Source organism: Anas platyrhynchos, chromosome 14, assembly GCF_047663525.1.
Source record: "Anas platyrhynchos isolate ZD024472 breed Pekin duck chromosome 14, IASCAAS_PekinDuck_T2T, whole genome shotgun sequence".
Lineage (NCBI taxonomy): Eukaryota > Metazoa > Chordata > Aves > Anseriformes > Anatidae > Anas > Anas platyrhynchos.
Window position 1 is genome coordinate 13,377,795 of NC_092600.1, and position 27,622 is coordinate 13,405,416.

The 27,622-nt window shown below is 46.7% G+C and overlaps 2 protein-coding genes and 1 long non-coding RNA gene across 11 annotated transcripts in view; 1 reads left to right on the plus strand and 2 right to left on the minus strand.

Moving 5' to 3' along the window:
- Positions 1-4,689, minus strand: part of LOC101793489 (uncharacterized) — a 55,802-nt gene extending 51,113 nt beyond the window's left edge. For 6 of the 9 annotated variants that reach the window (XR_011803391.1, XR_011803389.1, XR_011803390.1 and 3 more), the window contains exon 1: positions 1-4,680. This is a non-coding gene — a long non-coding RNA (uncharacterized lncRNA). The other 3 variants (XR_011803387.1, XR_011803393.1, XR_011803392.1) reach the window with 3 other exon arrangements.
- Positions 4,669-27,260, plus strand: DELE1 (DAP3 binding cell death enhancer 1). Its single transcript, XM_027468329.3, has 12 exons — positions 4,669-4,872; positions 5,239-5,359; positions 5,543-5,663; positions 6,039-6,182; positions 12,644-12,699; positions 14,236-14,329; positions 15,048-15,190; positions 15,947-16,105; positions 17,842-17,934; positions 20,717-20,873; positions 21,124-21,385; positions 24,854-27,260. The coding sequence occupies exons 1-11, from the start codon at positions 4,730-4,732 to the stop codon at positions 21,348-21,350; spliced, it is 1,458 nt and encodes a 485-aa protein (XP_027324130.3). The 5' UTR covers positions 4,669-4,729; the 3' UTR covers positions 21,351-21,385; positions 24,854-27,260.
- Positions 24,866-27,622, minus strand: part of PCDH12 (protocadherin 12) — a 9,532-nt gene continuing 6,775 nt past the window's right edge. The window contains exon 4 of the mRNA XM_072023386.1: positions 24,866-25,230. Within this exon, the coding sequence (XP_071879487.1) occupies positions 24,866-25,230 (365 nt within the window). The remainder of the gene's footprint in view (positions 25,231-27,622) is intronic.

The window sequence follows — 27,622 nt, forward strand, 5'->3', positions numbered from 1 at the left end:
CAAAGGGAAGGGGGGGGAGGGCTTGAATTTCTCTCCCTCTTCCTTCTTGCACGGCTCCAATGTCCCAGCACTTAGAGCTGTGTTGAAATCCTCCCTACGGATTCAGCAGTTCAAGTCAGCTCAGGTCTTTCAATATGGCCCAGAGGAGATGTCTGTGGAGCCAAAATTGATATGTTTAAGTGCAAGAGACAATAATCATTTCTTCAAGTATAAGCTAAAAATACCCAGAAGAAAGTGGAAATCGTAATGGAGATTTTAAAGATCTGTGACATACCAGAGTCTGCACAAGGGTTTTAATGAGAGAGAAGCCAATTTAATTGGTCAGCGAGAGCAGATGCTTTGCTGGGTGAGGGGGCTACAACGTCTCACATTCCCATTTAATGCCACAAGCATCACTGCTGTGCTTAACACGGCTGCGACAAGTCTGTGTCACAGGAGCACATCATCAGAATCAGGGAGAACCTTGATAATCAACGTCTCCGTGCTGTCAGATCACAGAGCTGAGCCACGAGGAGAGAGCGCTGAGAGGAGGAGGCGAAAGCTGACAATGAAACATTTCTAAAGGTAATTGCATGGCTGACCATCGCTGGTTGTCGACGCTTGTTTAATTATTATGATATGGCTCCGCGTTGGACCTGAAGTGAAAACAGCCCATTAAGTTTTAAAGTCTGTTAATGCAGCGTTAACAGGGAATTGCTGAGTACAAGGGTTAAAATCTGTAGGTCTCCCATGTGAAAACACTTCTGGAGTGCATGTCACCGTTCAAAGGGAACCCAGAAATAACTTCCACAGACCATTCAATTATAGGCAATCACCACACAGCGCTCCCTCTACTCGTGGCATTGCTCATCAATCAGGCTTTCTGTCATGATGTCTCTTCTCATAGCAGTCACCAGAAGGCTCTGAGCTCCCTCCGAATTCATGTGACATTTACTGTCAGGGGCTGTCAACACCAAGAGATTCTCCCAGGGCCTCCGAGTTCATCACAAAGCAACGAGATATATCCCCAAAACGCGTCCCCCGCGTTTCAGCTCTGGATTACGGTGACTGACTGAGGGGCTTCGCAGCTCTCAGGGAGGAGCGGAGCAGCGGTGCAAGCTCCTGCTTATGCCCAGACACTTCCTCTCCCTTATTTTCATATGAGAAAAATGCAACTGCATTAAGAGAAATACAGTCCAGGTTCGAGGTCTGTGATTAATTATGATTTCCTCAAAAATGTCTCTTATAAACCTATTAACAGAAAGATGAGATTGTTTACTTTGAAATTTAGCCTCCCCGTCTTTAGCATTGATTCTGCATTCAATGTCTGCTTAACAATAAAGTGACCTAGTGGAATAAATTTATAAACCTTAATAAATTGCAGTTGGCAGTATTGACGGAGTGTGTATACGCACATTTGTTTTTGTATGAACATATTATAAGAAATCTAATAAAGTAAAACAAACACATTTTCTCTGTCTGTGAGCTGTGAAACTAGATCATCTGTAATTACAGCATTTCAAGTATACTTGGTCAAAGTTGCATGATTTTTTTTAAAAACCATAAATTTCCAGCTAGAGAAAAACCGTGCATCAAAGCTTACATGTTCCACCGAGTTACTTTGCTCAAGATGCAGAAAAAGAAAACACAGATGAAATAAATACCTAACTTAGCAGAGATGGGAGTAAACAGTTCCAGCACCCAGGAAATAAAGTTTCAGGAGCAAGTGCCTCAAAGACATTATGAAGAACTTGCAGATAAGTGGGTTTTGCCTGGACTTTAATAGGGGACTGCCATTAATGAACGTTTAAACCAATGAATAAAAAAGAGTGGGTTCAATTCCAAGGCTTTTGTAAGGCCTGAGAACTGGTGATAAAAACAAACATTGAAATTCAAGGAGGTTAAATTGCCTTCTCCAACCAGTATGTTTTCCTCCTTGCACCAAAATAAATATATTCCTTAAAGAGCAAAGTATTTTCTCAAAATTATTATGTGATAACAAACCCAGTTCTCCCAGCCTCTTCAGGTACACTCTGTGTGCTAGCCCACTGATCTCCATCATCGGAGCTCAGCAATTCAGGCAATTTTCCATCCGATTTGTAGTCCATTTATCCAGTCCATACCTCACCAATTTGATACGATGATGCTATGGGAGACAATGTCAAAGGCCTTGCTAAAGTCAAGGTAAACAACACCCACGGCTCTCCCCTTGTTCGCTGAGCCTGTCTCATCACAGATGGCAATCGGGCCGGATAGGCACGGTTTGCCCTTGTCAAACCCACGCTGGCTGTCCGCAATCACCTTCCTCTCCTCCTCATGCTGACAGTTTCCAGAAGGCGTGCCATCACCATCCAGAGAGTGAGGTTACATTGCCTGTTTTATAACTGCCCAATCCTTCTTCCCACCTTTCAATGCATGTATGAAGTTTGCCCTTTTTTAATCACCAGAAACCTCTCCCTGATCACCACGACCTCCCGAAGCGGCCCTGCAATGACATCAGCTGGTTTCCTCAGCACCCTTGGGAGCACGGAACAAAATCCCACCACCAGCTATCAGACAAGCTGCAGCAAGGCGCTCTGGCACCTGCAGCAATTCCTCATGGCTTATCACCTCGTCATTCTCCGTGTCCTTTCCACTCTCTCACTGCCAGCTGCAAGGACGCAAAGGAGCTGACCTGAAAAGAAGCAGGGAGCTGCCCTCACGTGGGACACACCGACCTGCCTGCACAGCTCCTCTCACTTCTCTTCCACACACACTCCTTTAGCCACCTTACCCCACATCTCTGCTCCTTGCTCCACTTGCTCTGCCCCTTGCTATCTCCGCTTTATTCTCGCTCTGCACAGGCCCCTTCCTCATCTCTCAGAGCTTCCCTCTCATCTCCTCTTCATTCAGCTATTTGCCTTCTCCAGAGTAAAAGCAATAAATGCGCAGCAACCGCACAACTGAAGTTGTTCCAGCTCCTGTGGCATCCTCATGATATGAATCAAAACAGATTAGCTCTGCTATTGACTCGCCAGTTGCAGAAAAGACAGAGTATCGCGCACCAAACAGCTGGGGACTTGAAAGAAAACGAGGACTAACAGCAACGATAACGCCGTGATTAGCTGGGAGATCTTGGATGAAATGATACCAACAAACACAGCTGAATTTTCTGGGGGCATTAATTACTGATACCACCTTGATGAGAGAGAAAATTAAGGCAAGATTATAGACTGAAAGTGCCGATATTTCTATCGTGCATGCGGTCTTCATCCCCAGACAAACTTAGTAGCCTAGGAGATACCAGTGTGCTAACATGAAACAATCATAACATCCTTTGCTTCACATAGATACATTTACCAAAACAGACAACTAAATGACCTGGTAATTAAGGTATAAGGACAAATCTGGGGTGAAAAGGATAAAGGGTGTGTCCCATATATGACACTAAAAATAAAAATAAAAATAAAAATAAAAATAAAAATAAAAATAAAAATAAAAATAAAAATAAAAAAGCTATGGAAAGGCAAAAGAAATTTGGTAGTTAGAGAAGGCTCCTAGGCTGATGGAAGAGAGAACAATTCTGCATCTGCTGAAAAGCCCCGCTCGGAGCTTGCAGCCGGCCACGCATATAGCAGGGATTACACTGAACAAGAGCTATGAGTTCATAACAAGAATTACCAGCAACGGGAAAACCATACTCTGGAAAAAGAGACAAATTGCCAGAATCACCAAGAATTTCTGTGCCTATGGAACTAAGAAATAAACATTAAAGTACACAGTTCAGCTGGAATGAGCACAGGGGCAGCAATATTCATACTTCTGAAGGAAACCACTAGGGTAAAGAGAATATGAAGCATATCTATTTCTCACACAGGCGTGCCACGCTGCTGGTTGGGAACTCTGCCATCTCCTGCTGCAAGGCAGTCGAAGCAAACCCGGAGGCAGACAGCAAGCAGCGGGCAGGAGCCCACCAGCAATAGGCATGGAACCGGGCTGCCTGTGAAAGAGGGGGGGGCAGGCTCACGCATGACCCAAGTGTAATGTGTTTTTAACACATTTCTATCCACCAGTGCTTCAAATACGTACCCATTTCCCACTTATGAACATTTATACTTAATCACATCACCGATTTCAGGACTACCTGAGTTTCTGATCACACCTGACGCTATGGTTTTGCTGTAGAAGGGCTTGGCAGTACGCAGCATCTCCTTGGCTAAACCATGGCTGGCTCAGGGGCCTGTCTCAGCTGCTGCTGCAGGCTGCTCTGGATCAGGAGTCAGTCGTGGAAGGGTTGGGGTTGGAAGCGGCCCCAAAGATCACCCGGTGCCAGCCCCCGGCACGGGCAGGGATGGCCCCCACTGGATCGGGCAGCCCAGGATCAACCTGGCCCTGACCCTCCAGGGATGGGGCAAACACAGCCCTTTGGGCATCCCGTGCCAGCGCCTCACTGCCCTCTGAGGGAAGAATTTCCTCCTGAGCTCTAACCCAAACCTCTTTTTAAACTCTTTTCATTTCAAGCCATTCCCCCTCACCCTATCAACGCCAGACCGCGCACAGTCACTCCCCACCCTTTTTACAACCCCGCTTCAAATCCTGAGAAGCCACAAGGGGGTCACCCACGCAGCCCCTCGGGTTCCCCCGCTTCCCGGAGCCGCTGCCCGAAGCCCTCCGCTCCCCTAGGCCGCGCCGCCCCGTGCATGGCCGCCGGGGGCCGCTCTGCGCCGCGGTCTCCCGGCAGCGCCGCCCGCTCGCTGGAGCCGCGGCCGCCATGTGGCGGCTGCTGCTAGGCCGCGGCGGCCTCGGGCGCTGCTCGCTGCCGCCCGCCCGCCCGCCGCCCGGCCCCGCTGCCACATCCACAGCCACCGCCACCGGTCCCGGTTCTGAGCCGCCCGACAGCCGCGGCTCGCAGCGGTGAGTGCGGCCCCGGCCCAGCCCCGAGCCCCCCCCCGGCTTCAGCTCCGGTGCTCGGGGGCTCCCGGCGCAGCCCTGTGAGGTGGCTGCTGTCCCCTGCTCGCTGTGCTTGCTGCGCCATTACTGTGCTGAGTCGTGCTCTGGTGGCTCCTCTCACGCCCTGCCGTGGTTTTGGGGGCTCCTGCGACGCGCTGGGTTTGGGGGCTGCGGGCACAGCCTTGCTGTGGTGGCTTGTGGTGTGGTGGCTCCTGTCACACACCGAGTTCGGTGGCTGCTGTCACGCTCTTGCTTTGGTGGCTCTTGCTTTGGTGGCTGCTGTCACAGCCTTGTCTTGGTGGTCGCGGTCACAGCCCTGGTGTTTTGCAGGTGTTGCAGCGCGCCCAGGTGTCAGAGCGAGCGGCCCCAGGATGGCCAGGAGCGAGAAGGAAGGAGGCAGCCGCTGCCCGGGCTGGTGCCCCGCTACTCCGTGCTGGATGCCGTCACCTGGGTGAGGAGTGGGTGGCGGGGAGCGTGGTGCCTGCAGGCCTCACAGTGTCTGCTGTGCCCCGCTGGGAGGGCAGCAGGGTGGGACGCCTCCCCGAGACCGAGCTGTGGCCACGCTGCCCTTCACAAAGTGGGCAGCCAGAGGCAGCAGGGCTCTGATCTTAGATTTGCATCTTCTTTTCTTCAGGGGGCAGTGGCCGCGCTTCTTCTGCAGCTGGTCAAACAGATCTCGTGGCTGCGATCGCTGCCGGACGCCAGGAGGGAGCACAGATCTTCCTGGCTTTCCTCACTGCCCGCTCAGCAGACAGGTCAGCAGCTCTGGCACAGGAGAAGGGGTTGTGGGAGGATCTGGCTCTCAGACATGGTTGCTGCTTCCCGATAGTTAACATCTGTCCTGCTGTTGTCAGAAGCTGACAGGCAGGTTTCAAGCTCTCTGGAGAGATTGAGGGCTGGTGACTGTTAGGGGAATCTCACTCTTCCTTTCCTATTTGGTGCAATCCCAGTTTGCATTCTGCCTCCCTTTATTTTTGTCTTCTGTTCTGGATTTTACTCCACACGCCTTCCTCCTGCTTGGCTTCATGGCCAGAGCAGAGAAGGGAACTTGGTAGGTAAGCAGTTGTGTGTTCCCTCTTAGAGCAGATTCAGCGTGGCTCACAGGAACTGTTTTGTGCTCTACATTTCAGTGGTGACCGAAGCCTCAACCAGTTGTCCCAGTGCACATCTGGGGCCCTGCTTCTTGCAGAAAGCAGGTCCAGAGGTTGCATCAGAGAATTCATTCCCGGGCATCTCCTCTGGTCCAGGAGAGAGCCAGCTCTGGGCAGAAGAAGGTATGTGTGATGTGATACTTGTAGCAGAAGGACTTCTGAGTGTCTGAGTTTCCCCAAGGCAAAGCTAGCATCCAAGAAGCATTTCACTGTTGCTGAAACTTGGAGGAAGGGAGATCAGAGTGGAAAGACAGAACTTTGGAGAGATGAGTTGGAAATCCAGAGACAGGAGGAAAAAAGCTCCTGAAGACAGGGAGGTGCCTGTGGTATAACTGTGCAGTAACGTTGGCTCTCCCAATACTGGTCTGCCTTGGTGACCAGGATACAGCATCCAGATTCTGTTCTTTTAGTGCAGACAGACATTTGCAGTCACGAATGTTCAGGAGAATAGTGCAACAGTGATCTGAGAGACTTGCTGTACAGTGTGAAGCTAAAGGAATTCTTTTCTTCCTGGAAGATGAAGATGAGCAGTTATGCTGCAGACAAAATAGTGGGAGGAGGTATTAAAGGAATTCTTAATAAAGTAAGTCTTACAGAAGTAGGAAGATATACTTCAAAAACTGGAAGTCTCATCCAGGAAAGTGTGCCATAACACGTAAAATGTGAAGTCATATCAAGGAAGATTGGATGAAGTCTTCAGTAGGGTTGTTCACTAGATATATAAATAGTAATAATAGCTTTAGGAAAACTGTTAAAAGCAGGAGCAGGTAAAGGGAAGGACAACATACACCCATGGTGTAGAAGCAGCACCAAAAAAAAGCCCGCAGATGTTAGGTAGGAGATGTAAGGTGTTGCAAAAGAGGCTGGGGGGCTTCCCCATTCACTGTTTTCTGCTGTGCTGATTTAAGCTACTGCCCATCGCTGCTTATCAAATCCATCTCCTGCCAGAGGTTACCAGTCCCATCAGTTGGCAAATGGAGCATTTTGTTTCCATGTTTCCTAATTAGCTCCAGGAAAACAGCCAGGTTAATTTACCTAAACTGCCAATTAGACTGTTTAACCCATCTGCTTTTGCCTGGAGCGTATTAAGAAGCACTCAGATACGCGGCCTCACTGGCAGATTACTGGACATGGACCTCTGGGAGAAGCGGTGGGGAGTAAGTGGAGACAGCGCTGTCTTCAGCTGGCACAGCTGAACCTTCAGCAGTGAATGTGTCTGTATCTGACAAACAGTTTCCTACTGAGAGTCAATAGGGAGAGCTTTTAGGCAAACTGATAAATTGAACAGTGACAAGTCTCTAAGGCCACGTGCTCTTTGTTCAGATGCTCTCCGGAAGCTATGAAATTGCTGAGCCTCTAATGATGGTATGTAATCCAGTGCTTAAATCTGCTGGATGACCAGGAGAGGGAACAATGACAAATTAGACGCTAGCCTTTGAAAAGAGAGGTTGTTTGAGCCACAGAACTGAAAAAAAAATGTAATTATGAGGTGATAGAAACTGTATCATGGAATAGAAATGGTAGATACCTGGATGAGTGTGCTATATTAAAGGTCTGGAAGGGCTTAGGAAGCCATTTCTCTTAGCAGCTTGCTCCATTATGTGAGTCTTAACAGAGAACAGAGTTATAGTTTGTAAGTCTATTAGAGTTCTCTGGAGAAGTCAACAGGCATGTGGAGCAAGATTATCCAGCTTTTAGCTTTTTGAAAATCTTTCAACCAGGGCCTAAAACAAAGCTATCTGGAGAAATACAGCTGATGCGAGGGAGGACAGAGGGACCGCTCTTAGGCTAGTAACTCCTTAAAGTATAAGAAATAGTTTTCTGATGGAAAGCCATTACCGGTGGATTCCCCTAAGTGCTTTATAGGAACCTGGTCCGCTCAGCAGAGTCAGCAGTGATTTGGAAAAAGCTGATGAGCGAGGTGACAGGAGAAGCAAATGTAGTACAAAATTATTCAGGACAGTCAAACCTGGGAGTCACAGCAAAAGATTGCACAAGAACTAACAACAGGGTAATTTCAAGGTAGGTTAAAGTAGTATGCACAGGGGACTGTAACTGAAAATACAGAATGAGGAATGTCAAATTAATAATTACACTGCAGAGAGGTCATCTAAAGTTACTGTGGATGTGTTTTTGAAAATGTTGCCAGTGCTCTACAGCAGTGAGGTAAATGAAATGTTGGTTGATGTAAAGGAAGGAACCGAGGCCAAAACAGTATCATAGGTCTGGTAAGTCTGCAGTGCAGCCACATCTCAGACACTCTGTCTTAAAAACAGTGACCAAAATGGCATAGAAAAGGATGATAAGGAGTCAGTTACATATAAAGGGAGACTGTCTCTTCAGTTTAAAAAAGAAGTGGCAAAGGGTGTGCTAGTGCTCAGTGAAACTAAAAATATGGATGGAAGATGAATAGAGGACAATACTTTTCATAGTACATGTATTGATAGGCAGCACAGAAATGGTCAGGTAGCGAGTGTGGATAAAGCAAAAGATCATACGTGTTTGGCCAGAGCACAGGTAAATTGTGGAAGTCATTGCTATGTGGCCAGAAGGAGCAATGGGTTCCAAAAAGTGATTAGGTAATTACACATTCAGATTAAACTGAATCATTGTGTGATTACCCATTCAGATTAAACTTAATTGATCCAGCCAAAACCTGCTGAGATGATCACAGAACAGCTGATTGCTGGAAAGTCTGGCCAGGAAAAGCATGACTTTTTAATTCCTGTTTCTTATATGTGCTACCCAACCATCTTCTACCATCAGTTGCCAGAGATAATGTAAGTCAGAAATAATTTGATTTTGCTCTATATTTAAGTCTTTGGGTTGCATTCTCACAGTATGCTGTGTATCTATTTTGTGGGAATTTATTGAGGAAAGTCAGGGTGAAGATATTCAGTAATTTTCACTAAAGAGTCTCAAAAAATACAAAGCTTTGTAATGGTGAGAAGTCCTGTGAATCTTTCTCTGGAAAGTTTGAGATGGGAAGTTTGGTGATGCTTAATGAGAGACCCTTCTCTCAGAGTATGTTTGGCTTTCTGCAGAAAAAGCTGCCTAAATCTTAGGAATCTTTTCCCAGTATTTAGCTACTGAACGGGACTGAGGCCGACTGTCAGAATGCAGCAAGAAGTTGGGGAGAGCAGAAGGAAGGGAAGGACAGATGTCTGGCAGAAAAGTTTTGCCATTAGAGAACAAACCTGCAGAACTTGGAGTGGAGCCAAATGTACCTTCATTTCTCCATTTTGCTGTTGCCAACAGTGGCAAAGGACCTTCTACAGGGAATTTCATGTCCTCACCCTTTCTTTCAGTGTTTGGGTTAGATTCCAGGCTTGCTTCTGCTGCTCTACACGTAGTGACAATCTGCTGTTGCTGTCAGCTACTCTGTTATCTTGAATGGCAAAGGTCTTTGTGATGTACACAAACATCCCAGCTTTGCAGATGACCCATAACAGTTTTAACATAACACAACATGTTAGAAACTATTTCTTTTAAAACACTTTTTTTTTTAAGTAAACATTAGGAAATTTGCTTAAAAGTTGCTTTAAATGTAATACTAGATAGTACTATCAGCAAGTCTTCAGGTACATGATTTTTCATGTACCTATTTTTTTCATGCAATTTTTGCCTCGCTTGAAGCTTTTTTGTGGAAAGCGAAAGTCACATAGTGAACAAGCGGGTGATTACAGCCAGTCGTGGTGTTACAGCAGCTGAATGTTGCCCTGGGCAGTTGTTTTTTTACCCCTGGCAGGACTGTAAAATTTGCTATTTCAATTCTGAGATTAGAAACATTTTCAAAGTGTGTTTTCATTTCAAAGCACAATGAAACCAATTGGAAACACTAAAATTTTCCATGAGGCAGGAGTCCTGGATTTTGGCCAGCGCTTGTTGTGAATTCATTCCTGTGAAGCATTTGGATGTTTCATTATGAGCAATCTAGACTATCTATGAGAAGATTAATAATTCTGCACTTGGAGCTAGGTTTGAGTAACATTTGATAAAGTGCAGGATGAACAGTGGGGAAATACAAAATATTTATTAGCTGCTGAGTATGTGAGCATTGGGCATCCAGTATGCCAAAACTGTAGGATCACATGGAAAAAAGGATGCAGAGTCATGATACATCGTAACACATGCTTAAAGAAGTAGAAACACAGTTGCACAGAAAATTGGAGCTGTGGTATTCCCAGCTCTTACGTGCTTTGCTCTTACAACCTTACAAATAAATTAACAACCGTTGTGAGTGCAGTAGAGCAATGAATTTGTACAAAACCCGGTTCCTGTGAAGTTCTGCTGAAGCTTGGCCATTCCTCAAATATTGCCCTGGAACCTTATGTTGGGAAATAAGAAACAAAACAGTTGGGGTGAACTTGTATTGCCTAGTGCTAGTCCAAAGGTTAATCTAAGCTGGTCTTCTCATTCTGCTGAAGTAGAACAGGGTTATTGCTGCCTGGGGGGTGCTTTTATTTCTCCATACACTGCTGAAGGAACCTAAACAATGTGTTAGCTCCTGTGCCGGGTTTGAGAGGGCTGCTGTGAGACAAGCCAAGTCTTAAGAGTAATGATCTCTGTGAAGAGTTTTGATTTGTGGCTTGCCCAGCTTCAAGTGAGAGTTCCGAGAGAATTCATTAACTTCATCTGTCAGGAGATGGGTCTGGGTGTCCAGCCTGGCTGCTCCCCGTGTTTTCTTCCAAATGATTTGCCCTCTGGGAGTGGTAGCTCTAATCTGGGGAGATTACTGGGATTTGAGTGAGGAGAGACTTCCAGTGGGAGGGGGGCATGGGATGGTTGTGCATGCTGATAGCTTCTTCAAAGCAAGCAAGAATGAATGTTTTTCTAAACAAATAGCTTGGACAATTTCTTTAATACGGATTTCTTTTTCATGAGATTTGCTGTTGTGTATGTGGTAAAAAAACAAATTACATCATGAGGGAGATACCTGAACAAGAGAGAGAGTCCTACGGTGAGAAAGATCAGATAATTTTATGTCTGTTCTGAAAATAAATGTAAAGCACAACTAATAAATTTGCAGACTATATTACTTTTGGTGGAATGATAAATAGAAATTGTGTTTGCCATCGTGATCTTGCTTGTTGGGTGAGTGGGACTTGTTCAGATAAAATACATTTTAATACAGCCAGAGGGGAATCGTTTATCTAGGAATAATGAGGCTGCAGCTGGAACATGGGTCACAGCTCCGTGTGTGTTGTATGATGGTGCAGGCACCAGAAGAAGTAATCCTGCCTATTTCACGCTTGCTTCTGCCCCTTCGCCAGCACAAGCATCTGCAGAGCCATATGGTGATGGGAATCAAGGAACCAGGACCCCAAAAAGACTGATTTCTCACTCATTTTAGTTCCCTGCTCTGCACCCACACAGCTCGAAAGGGCAATGGGGAGACATGAGGAGGGCACAGCTACTTCTGCAAGCAGCACTGGCTTCAGGGATCCAGGCTTCACCACCTGGTGCCCAGTGGGGCCGAGCTACTTCTGGTGATTTGGGATAAAAAAATAATTGGCTTCAGCCAAACCTCAATGTTCGTCCTCTTTGCTGGAGGTCACCGCAGTCTTGGAGCAGCTGGTGTAAATGCTTGTGTAATCACTTCCAACAGTTCTGTCGAGAGCGAGGTGGCTTAGCTTTTGCTGTAGATGCTTTTGTTAGATAATTCAGGCTGAACCCAGACAGATAGTGGCTGAACGCGTCAGCGTATCTGAGAGGGCGGCGGTGTGCAAGTGGGATGCTCGGGGGTGATAACCTAAGCCTGCATCCAGCACAGCCAGAATAGCATGTCTGATCACCCCTTTGCAGAAGCAGAACTGTACCCTACAAAGAAATTACCTGGAAAAGGAGTTAGGATAGGCAAGCACCTAGGCACGAGATCTGTGTGATGCTCCAGCCATCAGCATTAGGAGTAAGGTTCTCACAAACTAAGCAGTTATGAACTCAAATAAGGAGTCAATTTTGTCCTTTCCATGATACTGGTGAGACTGTCTGCTCTTCAATAACAATGTTGAAAATTCAGGAATAGTGGCAAAAAGTCATAAAATTAATCAATTCAGGCAGGAAAGTGCTTCAGTTGAAAGACACGAACAGCTCAGTCTGTTTAGAATCACAGAAAAGAATCAAGAGGGGTTGATTAGTAGTAACGGGACTTTGAAAAAAGAGAATGGGCTTTTTAGTAAAGAGAAATAAAAGCCTGGAAGAGCCAATGCCAGGGAGCAGAAACCAGATGTGTTTTTATTTGAAACAAAGCACAGATTTTTAAAGCAGTGATTACAAGTTGCTGGAACAAACTTCCAGAAGAAGCAGGAGATTCTCTGTCTTTTGGCACCTTCAGGTCAAGACCAAGCCCTTTCTGGAAGAGGTGCATTAGCCAGCTGCAGATTATAGGACCGCATTCACGTGGCACTTAGCTGCTTATGATACAAAGGTCAGATCGGGCAGAGTTCCTTCTGTTATTAGTATCGCTATCTGGGCAGATGATCAGTCCTCTAGGAAAGAATTGAGGAGCAGAGAAAGGTATCAGGAGGAAGAAGTGAAGGTACAGCATTGCTTAACCCTGCTTTTTTCTTCCTCTTTTAATGCAGGGGAGTTCCCAGTCCCTCAGCGCTCCAGCCCAGGGCCAGTTCCCCACAGTACAAAGGTAAGCTTTCATTTTTCATGTGCTCCGTCTGTGCCTGAGGCCCCTTTGCAACAGGAAGACATCTCAGTGCAACCCCAAGCACAGCCTGAGCAATCCACTCACACGCAAGACTGCTTTCTGTCCTGCATAGCTGGAGGCTGGGAGCAGAAGAGATGTGATGTGCTGCCCTTTAGCCAGAGTAAAGTTCCAGGAACTACAAACTGTTGTCCCCATCCTTTAAAGTGTCTGTAAAATGGTGGTGCTGCAGAAAAGCACTGGAAGAAAATGTCCTAAAAACCCCCAACTATCCAGTAGCACCAATGTGGTGCATGGGTTTTGATGCCATCTTTCACTAGGTAACTACGTGCTGTTGCTATTTTGGTTTTTACCAGACAGCCTGTGACTGGAGAAGGTGGCGTCACCCCTCCCAGAGCTCCACATCAAGACTGGGTCTTGTCTGTTAGAGAGAGGGAAAGAGAGGCTTTGGGCTCGAAGAGTGTATATCAGGTTGTGAGTCATTAGGTTGTAAAGGTTATAAATTATCTTATTGTTCTGTTTGTGAGTAAGCCTGCGAGTAAGCCTGCTAATTCCTTGCAATCTAGAGCTCCCCATCTTAAAAGTCAGTCAGTGGAGCAGTTGCTCAGGGACACTGTGAACAGAATGGAGATGCATTTTGGGTTTAACAAAATGGGATCCTCTCTTTGACGTGGAAGGGACCTACCCCACCAGAAAGGTGTTCACTTGGTCTGCTAAGGGGGTGAGAGCTGAGCTGCCCATCCGAGGAGGGACCACTTCTGCAGGCCTCAGGAGGCTCTCAGGAGAGGACGTGAGTCAGTCCGGGTCCTGTCCTCCTGTGAGCAGCCCTGGGAGCTGGCTGAGCACTAAAGCTGTTGGGCAGCACGGGGCATTTCTGCAGCGTGACTCCGAGTGCGGAGGCATCTCAGCTCATGTGCAGTGTGTGCTGCTGCCACTCGATGGCACTAAATTTGTGCTCGAGCTCGGAAATGAGAGCTGCAGGCCAGACTAGTCCTCCTCCCACCTCCCAGAGCTGTGGTAAAGTAAAAAATACTGTTCATTACTGAGAAAGAAAAGACATTGTCTCTGCTGTGTGGGATTTTATTAGGAGTGTACAGTGTTCAGTAAGCTGACAGTATGGGCTCAGCTTGAATTGTGTAAAGGGTATACAGATCTGTCAGTGCATGTTTGTCAGAGAGAAATGCCATTTGCACTGCCGAACACCATGCAGGAGGGTGAACAAGGGCTAATGTTACATCTGAGGAGGGGAGCTGCATTAAATTCTGAAATGTTCTAATGATGTCAGATGTACACCAAGCTCCCTGATCAGAGGGGAGGTGAGCAATGTCCATAACGCTTCACTAAACAGATGTCTGTGTAGGACAGGGAGATTTTTATGTGGACACATGACACCAGATTACATCACCCTCTTGATTACTACAGGACAGTACGAATACGTCACTCTGCTCAGTTTCCAAGAAAAATCTGTTGCAGGCTTTGCATGTTTTTGCTGTCTAATAACTTTCTTTTCTGAATCCTCAGGGTGACCCAGCTCAGCGAGGGCGTTTGGAGGAAGCTGCTTTCCAGTTGCAGCAGATTTTCCGGGTTGATATTTCCATTGCATTCAATATCCTTGGTAATGTGGACTCGGATTTGTTTTGTCCTTAAACCACACATTTCACTTTTTGGAGGACCTCCAAATTGTTTCAGGTCTTGTGTGAAGACAGAGATGGCATATACCCAAGCTGAAGCCTCCTTTTAGCAATTTCAGCTCTGCTTTGAGAGATTTATTGCCCTTTGTCTCATCCTGCCACCTGATTTATATCAGCATATTGAAATCCAGGCTTGGTTGAAGTCTGCACTGTAGTCCTGACATCTGTAGTTAGAAATTAAGTCATCTCTGTCTTTTTGCAACACGAATTGTCTTATCTTCATAGCTCTTTTTTCATTGTCTGAGATCTCAGTCTTCCTGGCAAGCTGAAAAAGCAATTGCAGAACTGCAACTAACTCTTAAGAAGAGCTGAAGGAAGATGCAGTGATCTAAGAAAAAACTCCCTGCCCTACATACACCATTAGTAGCAGCACTAAAAAAGCAAGCTGTTTCTGCATGAACCATACATTGTGCTAGCTGATGATCCCTTTTTGCAGCAAGACCTGAATAATTCCTAAAATGCAGTGTTGCTGTTTTTCCTATGGAAGCTTTGGTTGTGGGGGATGAGAGCTGGTGAGCCAGCTAGGAGTGGACTGGGCCACTTAGCGTGGGCTAGGGGTAGCCCTGTAGCTCTGTGGGAGGTTGCTGCATTTGAGGCTGCATTCTGTCCTTTTCCTCTGTTTTTACATTGTTTTCTTTGCAGGGATTGAAAGTATGAGAGCAGGCCACTACCAGATAGCTTATACCTGCTTCAAACTGGCAGCAGATCGAGGCTACAGCAAAGCCCAGTTCAACGTGGGTCTGTGTTATGAGCATGGCAGAGGCACAGAAAAAGACTTGGAAAAGGTATCCACAACTTGTAAAGTCGTATGTGTGTGGCACAGACCCAGAGAATGGTCTTCATGGGGTGCACAGGCACATTTCTCCTTTTGTATGGGTGTGACAATCTATGAAGTCTTGCTGGAAATTGCTGGAAATAATATAAACTGCAGGTTTGCAGCACTGGCTTCGGTGTTATAGGTCCCCGCAGAGATTTGCTCCTGAAATCCCCTTTGTCATTGCTTCTGAGGTCTTGTCGCAGGTACACAGGCTGTACCACTAGGCAGCTGGGAGAGTACCCATGAGAAACCTGTCATGTTACTGTATTTAAAACACCACTGCACAGCCGAGGACTTTACATCACAAGCCATCCAGTTTGCATACCTCGACTACAGCCTGCCACCTAGTGCATGCTGGCCGTAGTCAGCATCCTGTAGCTGAAAAGATCTGCAAAGACTGCCTGTTTGGAGTAATTGTGCAGATCCCCACTGGCACAACATAAGCTTTGGTATTGTTGGCCCAGTGCCATCCCCTTCAAAACTCAGAGTTTTGACTAGAGAAGGCAGAGGTGGTTAGAGGGCTCTCGTACACTGGTAGTCCACTGTCTCACTTGAACGACCTCATGTTCTTCAGCAGGGAAGTGTGGGAGGGCTGCCAGGGTAAGCATGTGCAGCTTATGATAGGTCTGGACAGAGAGGTTAAGCTTGTCCTGGCCAGAAGGGAGTCATGTCATGTTTGAGGGCATGTATTACCTGATTCACACAAGTGTTTCTCTGTTTCCAGGCAACTTTCTATTACTACCGTGCAGCCAGCAGCTGTCACCCCATGGCACAGTACCGCTACGCTAGATGCCTCTTGTGCCACAGTCCTGAAAATGAATGGCACAGGCTTCAGAAGGCAGTGTCTTTCTTGGAGCAAGCAGCAGTGGCTGGGCTTACAGAGGTTAGTGTCCACCACGTGGGAATGATTATAAAAGCTGAACAAACATTTTCATAGGAGAGAACCATCAGAGAACCCTGTCTAAAGGATTTGAACCACAAGACGTCGTAGAAAGCAGCATCTTTGGGACTAAAAGCAAAATTCTTCCTGCGTATTGATACCACTGCCAGTGTATGGGGGACAGTCCTGCCTGCACACGGAAGGCAACTAGGTGCCCATTGTGTCAGTCGTGCTGGTTGTCTGTTTTGCTGTTGAGCTTTTTAACGTGGCTCTCTTAGCACCCCTTCCATGTGCTTATGGGACATTTTGCTTGTTGGTAATGTGCAAGCTCCAGGCCCTGTCACACATCTGTGGTAGAAATTCCCCTCTTGGCTTTCTTGCTTGAGGATAGGATGCAGCCATAACTGCTAGCCACTACACAAGGCTCTTTCTTACTTTACAAAGAAAGAGAGAGCTGAGAAGTACCAGTTCTTAGGAAACCTGTCAAGTTGTCCCTTCTTCTGTGCCAGATGTCCTTGGGTCTGCTTTGTTTCATCCAGCAGTGGCAGCCTTTCATGTTCCATGCCTCAAGAATCTGCAGCATGGATGGGATGTGCCAGAGCTCAGAGAACAGAAGTAGCTGCATGCAAAATATAGGGGTCCACACCAAAGTACATTTCAGATTCTGAGAAGGCAAAGTGTATCCTCTATTATCACAGGTTGCCACAACATACATATTTGGATCATACATCATGTTTTGACATACTTTTTTGCATCACTAAAAGCAATTCACACCTCTTTGTCTCCTCTGGGTAAAGAGTGATGCAAACATCAGTAGGATGATTTCTCCAGATCTCTCTCTCACTCGCATTCACAGTGGAAGTGGCTTTCCAAAGTATCTTTTGTTCCTAAAGTTTAAGGCTTCCTATTTTGCCCCAGTCATCCCACTCAGCAAACATGAACCTGACTAGAAAGTTCTAGGATGTGTCATTCAGGTGCCCGCTTTTGAATTCCCTCAGCTTTGAAGCTGGAGCCAAACATGTCTGTAACCGTTCTCTCCAACACCTAGATTAGACCATCAGCTTAGAAAAACTGACCTGCAGTTGAAAAACTATATTTCACTGCCTCCCAATGCAAAAGTACAGGTTGCTTTGGTGGAGGAACTTCCATGAGACACTTTGAGTAGGAACAAATCCTGTACTGTATCTGAATTTTCGAGATGATTCATCCGCATAGATCTGTGTACCCTGCCCTCCTTTCCCACTCTTTAGGGGATGCGTTTAGGCATGTGCCATCTTGTGTTAAGAATGCAAGCCATTCTGGCACTGAGTGTATCTCTTGTAGCACGCTGTTCCAGGAAGTACATCTGCTGTGTCTTACAGACAGCTCACAAGTAGGAGCCATTCTCTGGCTCTGACTTCAGCAGTGCAGTTTAAAACAAGACTCTGGGTCTTGTAATGCTAATGTGGTTGTATTACTGGGTGTATAGTGGAGTTTTGTAGATCAAATAGGATTTTTCATGTTTAACGTGTCGGACTAAGTTTCTTAGGACAGCCTCCGTTCTCCCAACAGGTTCTGCAGCAAGTAGGGTACTGTGCACACCAGTCTTGCAGGTGTCCCTGATGAGTTGCCAGAGATTATGTTCTGCTCCAGCAGCAGAGCTTTTACTGGCGTTTGGACAACTTGCAAAATCAGTAAAAGAACGGGAGTAATTAAGGTGGAAAATCCTGGCTGATTTCTATCATGTGGTTTTGCTGCAGGCACAGGCTTATCTTGGAGTGTTCTACCTGAGGGGGCTACAACCTAAGGAGAAGAGAGGTCTGAAGTACCTGTTGCTAGCAGCAAAGAACGGTGTAAGTAACCTCCTTGTAAGCTGTGATTGTTCTGAATTTGGGTTTGTTGCAGGTGGCAGATCTCAGGGCTTCTTGAAGGTGAGAGTGTCAGGATGGCACTGTGCTGCCTGAAAGGACAGAGTGGAAAGCCCCAGCACACCCTGAGGAGGAAACAGGCCCAGGGACACAGACCCTACAAAATATAATCATAGAAAAGCTGTATTGGGTTAGAGCAATTCTTAGGACCAGTGCTTATGCTTTTTCTGACAAATACTCATTTAGCATAGTTTTAAAGCTTTCTGTTATGGAGCCTTTATACCTCCCCCAATCAAGCTCTTTCACTGCTGTGTCACTGGGAGAACTTTTTGTCTCTATCTTGAATCTATTCTTCAAAATAAGCCCATTATTTCTTGCCTTCTATAGAGGGGATGAACAGACTATTTCTGTTTCTTTGCAGGGATCTTTTATGTACTTAAATATCTGAACTTGCATTCAGTCATCTGTTGTTTCTGTTTTCTGTCTGTTGTCTGGATCCCCTTGCTCTCTCTTGAATTTTCTCCAAGTGACCCACGCTTTTTTTTTTGAAGGACAGTGCCACAGTCTTAGCATAATGCTACTCCTGAGGCCTTACCAGCACTTAGAGGAGTAGACCTATAACATCACATGTCTTGCAGCCTGGTTTTTGCGTTCTTTACAGCACCATGACATTGTTCACTCATTTTCAGCTTGCACTTGATTGTAAGAGCTATTTTTTTTCTGAAGAACTCTTTCATTTTATCTTGAGTTCACACAACTTTTATGTAATGGAAAATAATGAATAACTTCCCTCTTCTTCTGGCAAGTACTTCTGATTCTGTCACCCTTCAGTATGTCCTCTCTGAGTCATTTCTTTTGCAAACTGCAGAGCAGTAGTTTATTTTGTCTCTCCTTGTAGTTAAACTGTTACATTTGTCTTGTCAGTCCTCTGTATTTTTCTAGTTTTCGTCCATTGTAAAATGCTTTGGACTAAAACTGGACTCAGGATGGAAGCATTCCAGGGATCTTACATAATGAGATCTTCTGCTTAATTCTGTATTTCCTTCTAATATTGTTTTCCTATTTGCCTGCCACTGACCGATGTCTTGGTGGTTTCAGAAACTGTCACAGTGACTCTCAAATTTCTTTCCGTATGCACTCCTTTGTAGTTGTTAACACTGTTTCACCTGTGATTGTGCTGGCCACTCATAGCATTGTAGGATCTTCTTTAATTCCTTACAATAAGTTCTGTCCCTCTGAATGACATTACAACTACATCTACAACTCTTAAAAAAAAAAAAAAAAAGAAAAAAGAAAACAAACACAAAAAATCATGGGTTCACTGTTTCTCAGGTTGTTGCTCTGTTCTGGAGCCACGGGGGTAGCTCTGACAAGCATTCTTCCAAACACAGCAGTGCTTCAGAGAACTGTGTCTTATTTTGGTTACCACTCTCCATTTCATCCTCCCTTATTTTATGGGAGCAACCACAGAACATAAAAAACATAAAGAGTGTTCTTGGAGAACTGAGTCAGACCTTCAGATTTCAAAGTGTATTACAGTCATATCTGCCATGCTAATTTGGGATTCTTCTCTCTTGGCGGCGGTCTTTGAGGTGTTCATCATGTGAGAGACCACTGTTGGAATACTTCATACTTATTTAATCCTGTGTCTTGTCACATCTGAAGTGTCAATCCTTCAGCATGTTTATCTCATCCCTAAAGATGTTTATTGCTGTCATAAACTGAGACTTGCAACATTCCGCAAAGCACCCACTCGTTGAGTTCTTTGCTTTCCTCCACCAGCTAGATCTCAGACAGCAACACTCGCAATATGTTCCTTTCTCATGGCTTTATTAAAACTTGCTACTTTTTTTTTTTTTCCAAAGCCCTATTTAGAACACTTTTCTGGCAGTCAGGCTATTCAAGTAATGTTTCTGTCTGTTTCACTGGAAAAGGTCTGTGTGACCACTAGCCCGTGTGGTCTTTTCAGTGTCTTCAGGACTGTCATCTTGTTTGTTTGCTCTCTGTGAGACCCTTTTCCTCCCATTGGATCTAAAAACTAAAGTGCACAGCTGACGCGCAAACATATCCTGGGTTTGGATTTGACTGCTGACCCATCTGCAGCGACATCTCGAATTTCTGGTTCATTCTCAGCCATTGCATATGTCTGAGTAGTTCAGATGTTTTTTCTGTAATGCTTAGTTGCTTGACTTATCTTCTGCTGCTTAAGATTACTTCTGGAACACGATTGTGTGGGGCTGAACAAGACACTGGCACACTGTTGTGTCGCAGGCCTGATGGACTGCGGGGCTGCCAAGGGGAATCTTCCAACCTTGGCAGCAAGCACCTCTGGCATTTGTTATGTTTTTACAAGACATCTGCGTGAACTGTGGCAGGGCAGTCCGCAGGGTGTGCTCACAGTCTGGGTGTGATCAGGATGTGGGTGCAGCGAGTCCTCTTAGCTCTGACCCCTGAGGCAATCTGGATGCTCCATGGTGACAGCTGTTCCTTTGTTCCGGTGACGCAGACCTGGACGTTGAAGGGAAATGGGTGACTTTAATTGGAAAGGGACAGGGAGGAGTGCAGTTGGAGGTATCTGGTAAGAAATTCTGCTTGACGATGTGCTCGTCAAGGGAAGGGACTGAATTACTGAAGATACAGTCTGAGGGACCAAAGATAGAGGAGTAAATGTTGAAGATGGTGTTAAGGACTGTCTGTTCTCCTTTTGTGTGCTGTCGTCACTTCTCCGTCACGCGGGGCTGATCACTGTGCTGTTTCCTGTGGCTAGGATGCCCAAAGCAGGTATCACGTGGGCGTTTGCTATGAGAAGGGCCTTGGGGTGCAACAGAGCCTGGCAGAAGCGATGAGACACTACCGACAGTCAGCTGCTGCGGGGAACAGGAGCGCTCAGGAGAGGCTGCGAGTGATACAAGAGGAGATGAAAGGTACCGTGGGCAGCAGGTGAAGAGGGTTTGTTGGACTGCATCATGCAGTGCCCCCTTAAAAGTGGGGCCCCTATTGCCAGAGAAAGGGTGGCACGGGACCATGGCAAAAACAAGTCCTTTTTTACTAAAGGGGAGGGAGAACGTGCCTTTCTCGGTTGTTTTCACTTCTTACCAGCTATTTCCACTCAAGTGGAGAAGCTGTTCCCATAATCTGATGCGTCATTAATATCTTCTTTTAATGCACTTGCAGATGTGCAAAGAAAGCATCCGTTCCCTTGTGGTATCCGAGCCTCTGCCTCCAGCCCCTGTTTCTGGGCTATGGAGCACATGCCTGCAGGTCTCCCCAGCTCCCAGCCCAGACAATCTGCCCTTGCCCTGCCCCACTCCTGGAGCGCAGACAGACTCCACATGATGACGTTCAGCAGTGCAGAGTGGAGCCATGCCCTGGGAAACAAGGTGACTCCGCTGGAGCTGTAGTGCTTGGAGACCCGCTGCTGCTGCTAGAGCAGTTGGTAAGTGAAACGAGGAGGCGGAAGGGAAGGGGGACGTGCTCAGTCTGTGTGGGACTGGGCGCAGGGCAGTAATGAGTCGAGAGCACTTTCTGTTAATGGAATAGGAGCCGTTTCTAAATATAGGTGTTTTCAAAACAGACCTTGTGATATTTCCTGTGCCACCACATAGCTTGGCCCTCTACCTACCAACACAAGAACGTTTCTGATGCTCCTGCACTTCCATATGGAGCTCCTGTGACTCCAAAGATGCCACAGTGGGTACAATTTGGGGCTATAATTCCAGTAGCCTTGCACATCTTTCACATGGTGTCTGAGTGAGGTTTACAAGCCACCATATGGTGATGCTGGCAACTAACTCTGTTGTGGGTCTGCAATCTCTGAGGCAATTTGATCTCAGTTCAAGGCTACGCTACCAGCACAATCTGGGCTTCTCTCCACACAGACATTGTAGCAGTTCAATCTGCTTTCAGACCTCGTCAAAGCGGTGGAAGGAAGAGACTGAATTCTTGTTATTAGGGCACAGGTTTTTGTGGGATGCAACTGATGGATCCACCTGTGCTGGTGAAAATAACGCTGTCTTCAGCCATTCCACGCCTTTGTCAGCGCCCTTCATTCCCCAGTTATTATTCCTTCAGCTCTGGCACTGAGCTGCTCCCATGGGGACACCCCTTTGAGTCACAATGAGCAAGGTTTGCTTCAAAATGTATATCATACATGTTTGCTAAGCACGTCAGCTCATTTCTACCAAAGTGGATAAGGGATGCTCCCAGCGGGCAGTAGCCACTGTCAGGCAGGCAGAGGCAAGCAGCTGGTATGATAATTTCTTCCGCTGGGGCAGCTGAATCCGGAAAAAGACATTTGTCCACACAAGCTTAAACTGGTTCAAGGGCATCTGTACAAACTGTCCAGCTTCCTGTAGCTGTGTGGCTCTGGTGCTTTGTGTAGATCAGCCTCTGGAAAACAAAGGCAACAGCCCCATCCTGAACTTGCTGTGGTCTCCATTCAGCAAGGGAGGGGCACGGCGAGAGCTCAGTGCATCTGATAGCTCAGATTGTTCTTCTAGTCTGGTCTTTCTGCCCAGACCAAACTTTCTTAGACCATTTCCTTTATCAAGCAGGATACAATTAGCAGGAAATTCCTCGGGTGGATTTCCTATTCTGTGATAATCCACAGCATGCTTACGCAGTGGTCAGGACAGGATGGGGGTAAGGGATGGGGGGAGTTGAAAGCAGTTTGCAGAATCAGGAAATCGAACCCAGAGAGGAATTTGTCTCCTTTTAAATCTGCTTACCTTAATGTATTTTTGTGTAAAGATTGTCCTTTGAGAGGCACATCAAAGTAATGCACCAGAGGAATACGCAAGGCTGTGCCGTGTTTGTCCTCTGTGTGCATTCCCAAGATGCAGAGGAGTCCTGTAGGGCTGCATCTCCTCACAGTCACAGATACGCCACCCTCATAGCTTGCACAGCTGCATCTCAGTTAGAATTTGGCTCACTGTCATTGTTTTGGTGCAAGAGCCTGTTTTGTTTGTGAAACAAAACAGCAAGACATTTCTATTAGCATTGTGGCTGTGCAAGCACGCTGGGGTAAACCCATCAGTGTAATTTATTGCCAGAGATGGGGTCATCTGTAAAGCACTTCAGGGAAAATCCAAATACAACAGTGGGTATTTGGGGTATTAAGAAGTCCACCTGGGAAATCTTACTATGTTGCTCTTGCTATTCAGTCCCAAGAGCAAGAAAAAAACAAAGAAGAAAAAAAAAAAGAAAACTTATTAATTTACTTTTCTTTAAATTATGTGTATGATTCTCTGCTGCTGTAGCTTGTGTATGTGCGTGGTAAAAGCAGGGCATGGTAACCTGCAGGTGCATGGGTAGGATGCTCTTGTGATGCTCCAGCTCATATCTGCTGGGTAGTGCTGCCCGTTCTTTTTCAACTTAGCAGTGAAGATGAGAGCTAAAAGTACTACCCAAAGGCACCTGATGCAACAGCCCCACGGTCAGCAAATTAGCTTTGGAGAAACCTGTGTTGTGTGAACTGCAGTACCTGTGGAGAGCTCAGTGCCGTATTTTTAACGTAAAGATGCTGAGGGAAAGAAAGCAGTGTGTGTAAGGCACTGCTGGCCCTGCGCTGTGGTGGAGGGGAGGCTGGCAGCCCCTTCTCAGCACCTTTTGTAGGAAGCAGCGGTGCTGTGTGCTGTTAGCAATGGAGGTGATGGCTCTACCCTCACTCCCACAGCGTGACTCTGCACTCACCTGTGTAACCGCTTTGCCAGCATGCCCCAGGTTTGATCTGTGCTTTGTGTCTTAGTTGGAAGGCAAAAGCCAGTACAGAGAAAAGAGTCCTGTGTGCGCATGACCCAGCTGTGCTTACCCATGGTTTTCATTCTCCTAAAACTTCTCCTCCTCCCATACCCGTGTGCCACCCATGCACTGTTGCATAAGCCTGCAGATCCACTCCCAGTGCTCATGCCCCTGTTGTCTTTCCATTCTGAGAGCAAATCCCCAGTTAACAACACCTGTGTGTACGTCTTCCTCTGTTACTAACATCTATGTCGTAGTGTTTCTACACATCCTATTAACCCAAAAAAGTCTTACTGCTCACATACAGGTTTTCATTTTGATCTGCGTGTAAGATGGGTGAAGCCTGTGCCTGAATATTTCAAAACTGTTTTCACGCTTCCCTTTTCCCAGTTTACCTTTGACAGACTCCAGCCATCTGTTGTCTGCTCCTGGGCAAGGACTGTGCTCCAAAATCCAGTGGCCTCAAGAGAGAGCAGGGAGAAAGGAAGTGTGGTCACCTAGTGCAGCCACAGGAGAGATGCCAAAGCAGACGTAGCGCTCTTGAGGCATTTTACAATGCCAAATTCACAGTGGTAGAACTACAGAAGCTGAAAGCATTGGTGGGAGGCAACAGGCAGAACTCCCCTTTCTGAGCTGCCATTTCAGGCTTCCTGCAGCCACAGCACTGTGTCAGCTAAACTGGACTTTGTTGCAGAGATGGTAGTGTAAGAAAAAAAAACAATTTTATTTAAATAAGAACTGAGATCCTAGAGCCCAATTCTGCAGCATGCTGCAAAGTCCATGGCTGTGCTACTTTGTGCTCCGTGGTGCACTGTCTGTAATCACGTGGATGAATCTGCGTTGTTCTCCGGTGTAATCTGACAAAGCCCCCTCTCTCAATCTGCCTGCCCTGGGAGGAGAGGGCCCTCCTGCTGTTGTGTGAGTGTGATTGTAAAGTGAAAGGGGAGGGTGGGAAGGGAGGAGGGCTAGGAAGGCAGGAACAGGCAGGGAGAAGGGAGCTACACAAGGTGAAGTCAGTCGTGGAGAAATTTTGACGGGGTGAGGCAAAGGAAGAAATGTGCCTGTCATGATCAGTCTAGGCATGGATGGCACTATGAGCTGCTTAAAACACGCGTGTGCACCCAAATACAGAGCGCTGTGTTTGACTCTTGTCTCCTTGTCACAGCCACCAAGCTGCCTACAGAACGGGAGCGCTGTCATCCAGTCCAAGGCTCTTCCCACGTGCTGACAGCTGCCGCAGAAGCCCTGAGCCTGTTTCGTTGTGGACTTGGACCTTCTGGGACAGAATCATTTCAAAGAGGGTGCTCATTTCTGAAAGGAAAGTGCTGGCCAGTCTTGTCCCAGCGGCGTTTGAGTCAGCCCCAGCCCCTTTGCCAAAGGTCTCAAAGGTCCGTGGTTTCTCCTGCCTCGCAGCTTCCTCGTCCTGAGGTGAATGCAGAGAGTCAGGGGAGAAGACATTGTCCTTGTAGCTGCCGGCGAGCGGCAGGGAGAGCCGTGCCACCCATGCTGGGTCAGCAGCCGTCAGCCTCTTGAGGGCCAGCTCTGGAGGGAGTGAAAACAAGAACTGTTGGTGAGACGTGTGGCAGAGGAGATCAAAGGAGAAAAAAAACGAGAAATGAGGAGACTTCCTGAGATCCGATGTTACAGGACTGATTGTAAGCAAATCTAGGGATAGGCTACCAGCAGCATCACTCAAACCAGCAGCTTAAAAACCAAGCAAACTAGAATTGTTTTAAAACAACTGTGTTTGTTTTGCTTTTAAATATAAGAACCATTAGGATCCCTCTGAGTTCCCATTTGTTGCGGTTTCAAGTGGCACTTCACTAAATTGTTAGCAAAGCCAAAGAAAGTGAAGGTTCGGGACTAGCTAAAGGGGAGACAACAGCAACGGAAAGCTTTCAAGGGGGAAGTGTCAAACAAAAAAATGGTCACTAGTGGACTTCCCTTACCGGTCACTCAAGAGTGGGAATTTGCTGCTAAGCAGTCAGATTGAGACCGAAAAGAAGTGGGTTAGTGTGAAAACTAATAACAGAACTGGAATGAAATTCTGAATTATCAAACGCACAGCTGGGTGGTTGAGGACTAGTAACAAAAAATTGAGCTATAACGTATTTGTTCATCAATTGGAAACAGATGAGGAGCAGTGGGAGCCTGGTGTGGGCGTGGGCTGCAGGCTCATTAATGTACCAGTAATGTGATTCTGCCCTGAAATGGGCAAATGAAATGATACAATGTGTTGGTCAAGATATTCCCTGTTGGCATAAGGACATATCTGCAGTATTGTTATTAGGTCTGGCAAGACCTGATTAGGAGAATTACATACAAATCTGATTATCCATCCCTGGGAAAGAGGATCTGAAATGACAGAAGTGCGGAGAAAAACTGTTGAGATGAAACCAAGAGCAAGTCTGAGCTTACAAGATGGACACCCCAAGTGGTAGGGTTGCTTAGCCTGAGGAAGCAAACGCTCACGGGGGATTTGACTGCAACCTGCTATTATTTTGATGAGATAAGCACCAACAAAGGAAATCGCTATGCTTAAAATAGCGTTGGCAAAAGAAGAAATGATTAAAAGTGTCCGTGAATAAACATATACTGCAAATTAAAGGAAGGACCCCGTAGCAGAGTGAGCCTGGAATAGCTTCCCCATCAGACGACAGGAAAGGAAGTGGGGATTCTTGTTTTCAAGGTAGAGCTTTGCAGTTGATAAACAGGCTCTGACGTGGTACATGGGAGCTGCTGTCCAGCCCCACACTGATTCATCCCCAAAGCTAACAAACCTGTGGAAGGGGCGAAGCGACAGGCAGGTTTGTGAAATACTCAGAGAGCAGGGAAACAACTGGTGTCTGCTAACACAGCACTGGATACCCCGACAGTCCCAGTCAGAGGACAAGGCTTGGTGTCGTTATGTCAGTGAGAGCTGCACAATGACTATAAGGTGACCTCAGAAAGCAGGGTCCCCGTTCTCCTGCACTTCTGCTGTTTCTGGAAGGTAATCGATAACCAGACAGAGCCGGGGACGTGTGGTCCTCGTCTGTGGCTGGTCAGCCAGCAAGACAAGTCTCTTTCCTCCATGTAGTTACCCTTTTTCTCTGAAACAGGATTGTGCCTCAGGGTGCTTGGGGCGAGGGGGGGCTGGGAGTGAAAACCTGATACGGAGAGAAAGGTAGATGTAACACTTAAATTTTGTTTCAGTGGAAGCCCCAAAATTCTTACATCTTGGTTAACTTTCAAGCCTTCTTTCTGCGATCTCAGTATTTCCTCTCAGTCGCAGCGACTGTTCCTTAAGAGATCTCCCAAGCACGCTGCAGCCCCGTGTGTTTGCTTTAAAACAGCACAGTTCTGTCCTCTGCAGTCTGTGAAAAGCCACCAAAGCCACTGAGCAGCGGCTCAGGAGCGGGGCACACAGCAGCGTGCTCACAGCAGGGAGAGCTGAGAGTGTTGGCTGATGGCCCCAGCCCCTGTGGCCATGAAATCTTGTAATTAGGTATGTTTAATTTGACCGATAACTCCTCCTTGCCTTATTTTAATGGTGTGTTGTTTTATAATCAATAAAGATGTATCTTTTTCCAGCCACGGAGTGCTCTGTTTCGCTGCTAGGGGAGAGGTGCTGACAGCAGCTCCGAGCCGAGCCGGCAGCTCGGTGCTCGCAGTGCAAACACCCAAAGAGCCGGCGGGGCCCGACCGCTCGTGCAGCTCTCCCCCCGCTGTGAGTAACACAAAGGCCCAGACAGCCTCAGCCAGCTGCTACGATACTTTGAGCACAAGCAATGCTTCCTTCCTCCCTCCTTCAGGATGCAAGTCCATTTCTCTGTTTACAGTGGTGGGGAAGAAGGAAGGAGTCCAGCAGCTCCGTCGTCTGCACTCCGTTGCCTTTTTGGGAAGGTTTGGGCTCACGGTTAAGATTATTTTTCAACACCGAAGCAGCTCGGCC

What these genes read in the sequence shown, in the direction of transcription:
- DELE1 (XM_027468329.3), top strand. Translation starts at nt 4,730, where the DNA reads ATGTGGCGGCTGCTGCTAGGCCGCGGCGGCCTCGGGCGCTGCTCGCTG. An exon ending in ACTGCCCGCTCAGCAGACAG is followed by an intron (nt 5,664 to 6,038) that starts GTCAGCAGCTCT and finishes TCTACATTTCAG; the next exon opens with TGGTGACCGAAGCCTCAACC. An exon ending in CATTGCATTCAATATCCTTG is followed by an intron (nt 14,330 to 15,047) that starts GTAATGTGGACT and finishes TTTTCTTTGCAG; the next exon opens with GGATTGAAAGTATGAGAGCA.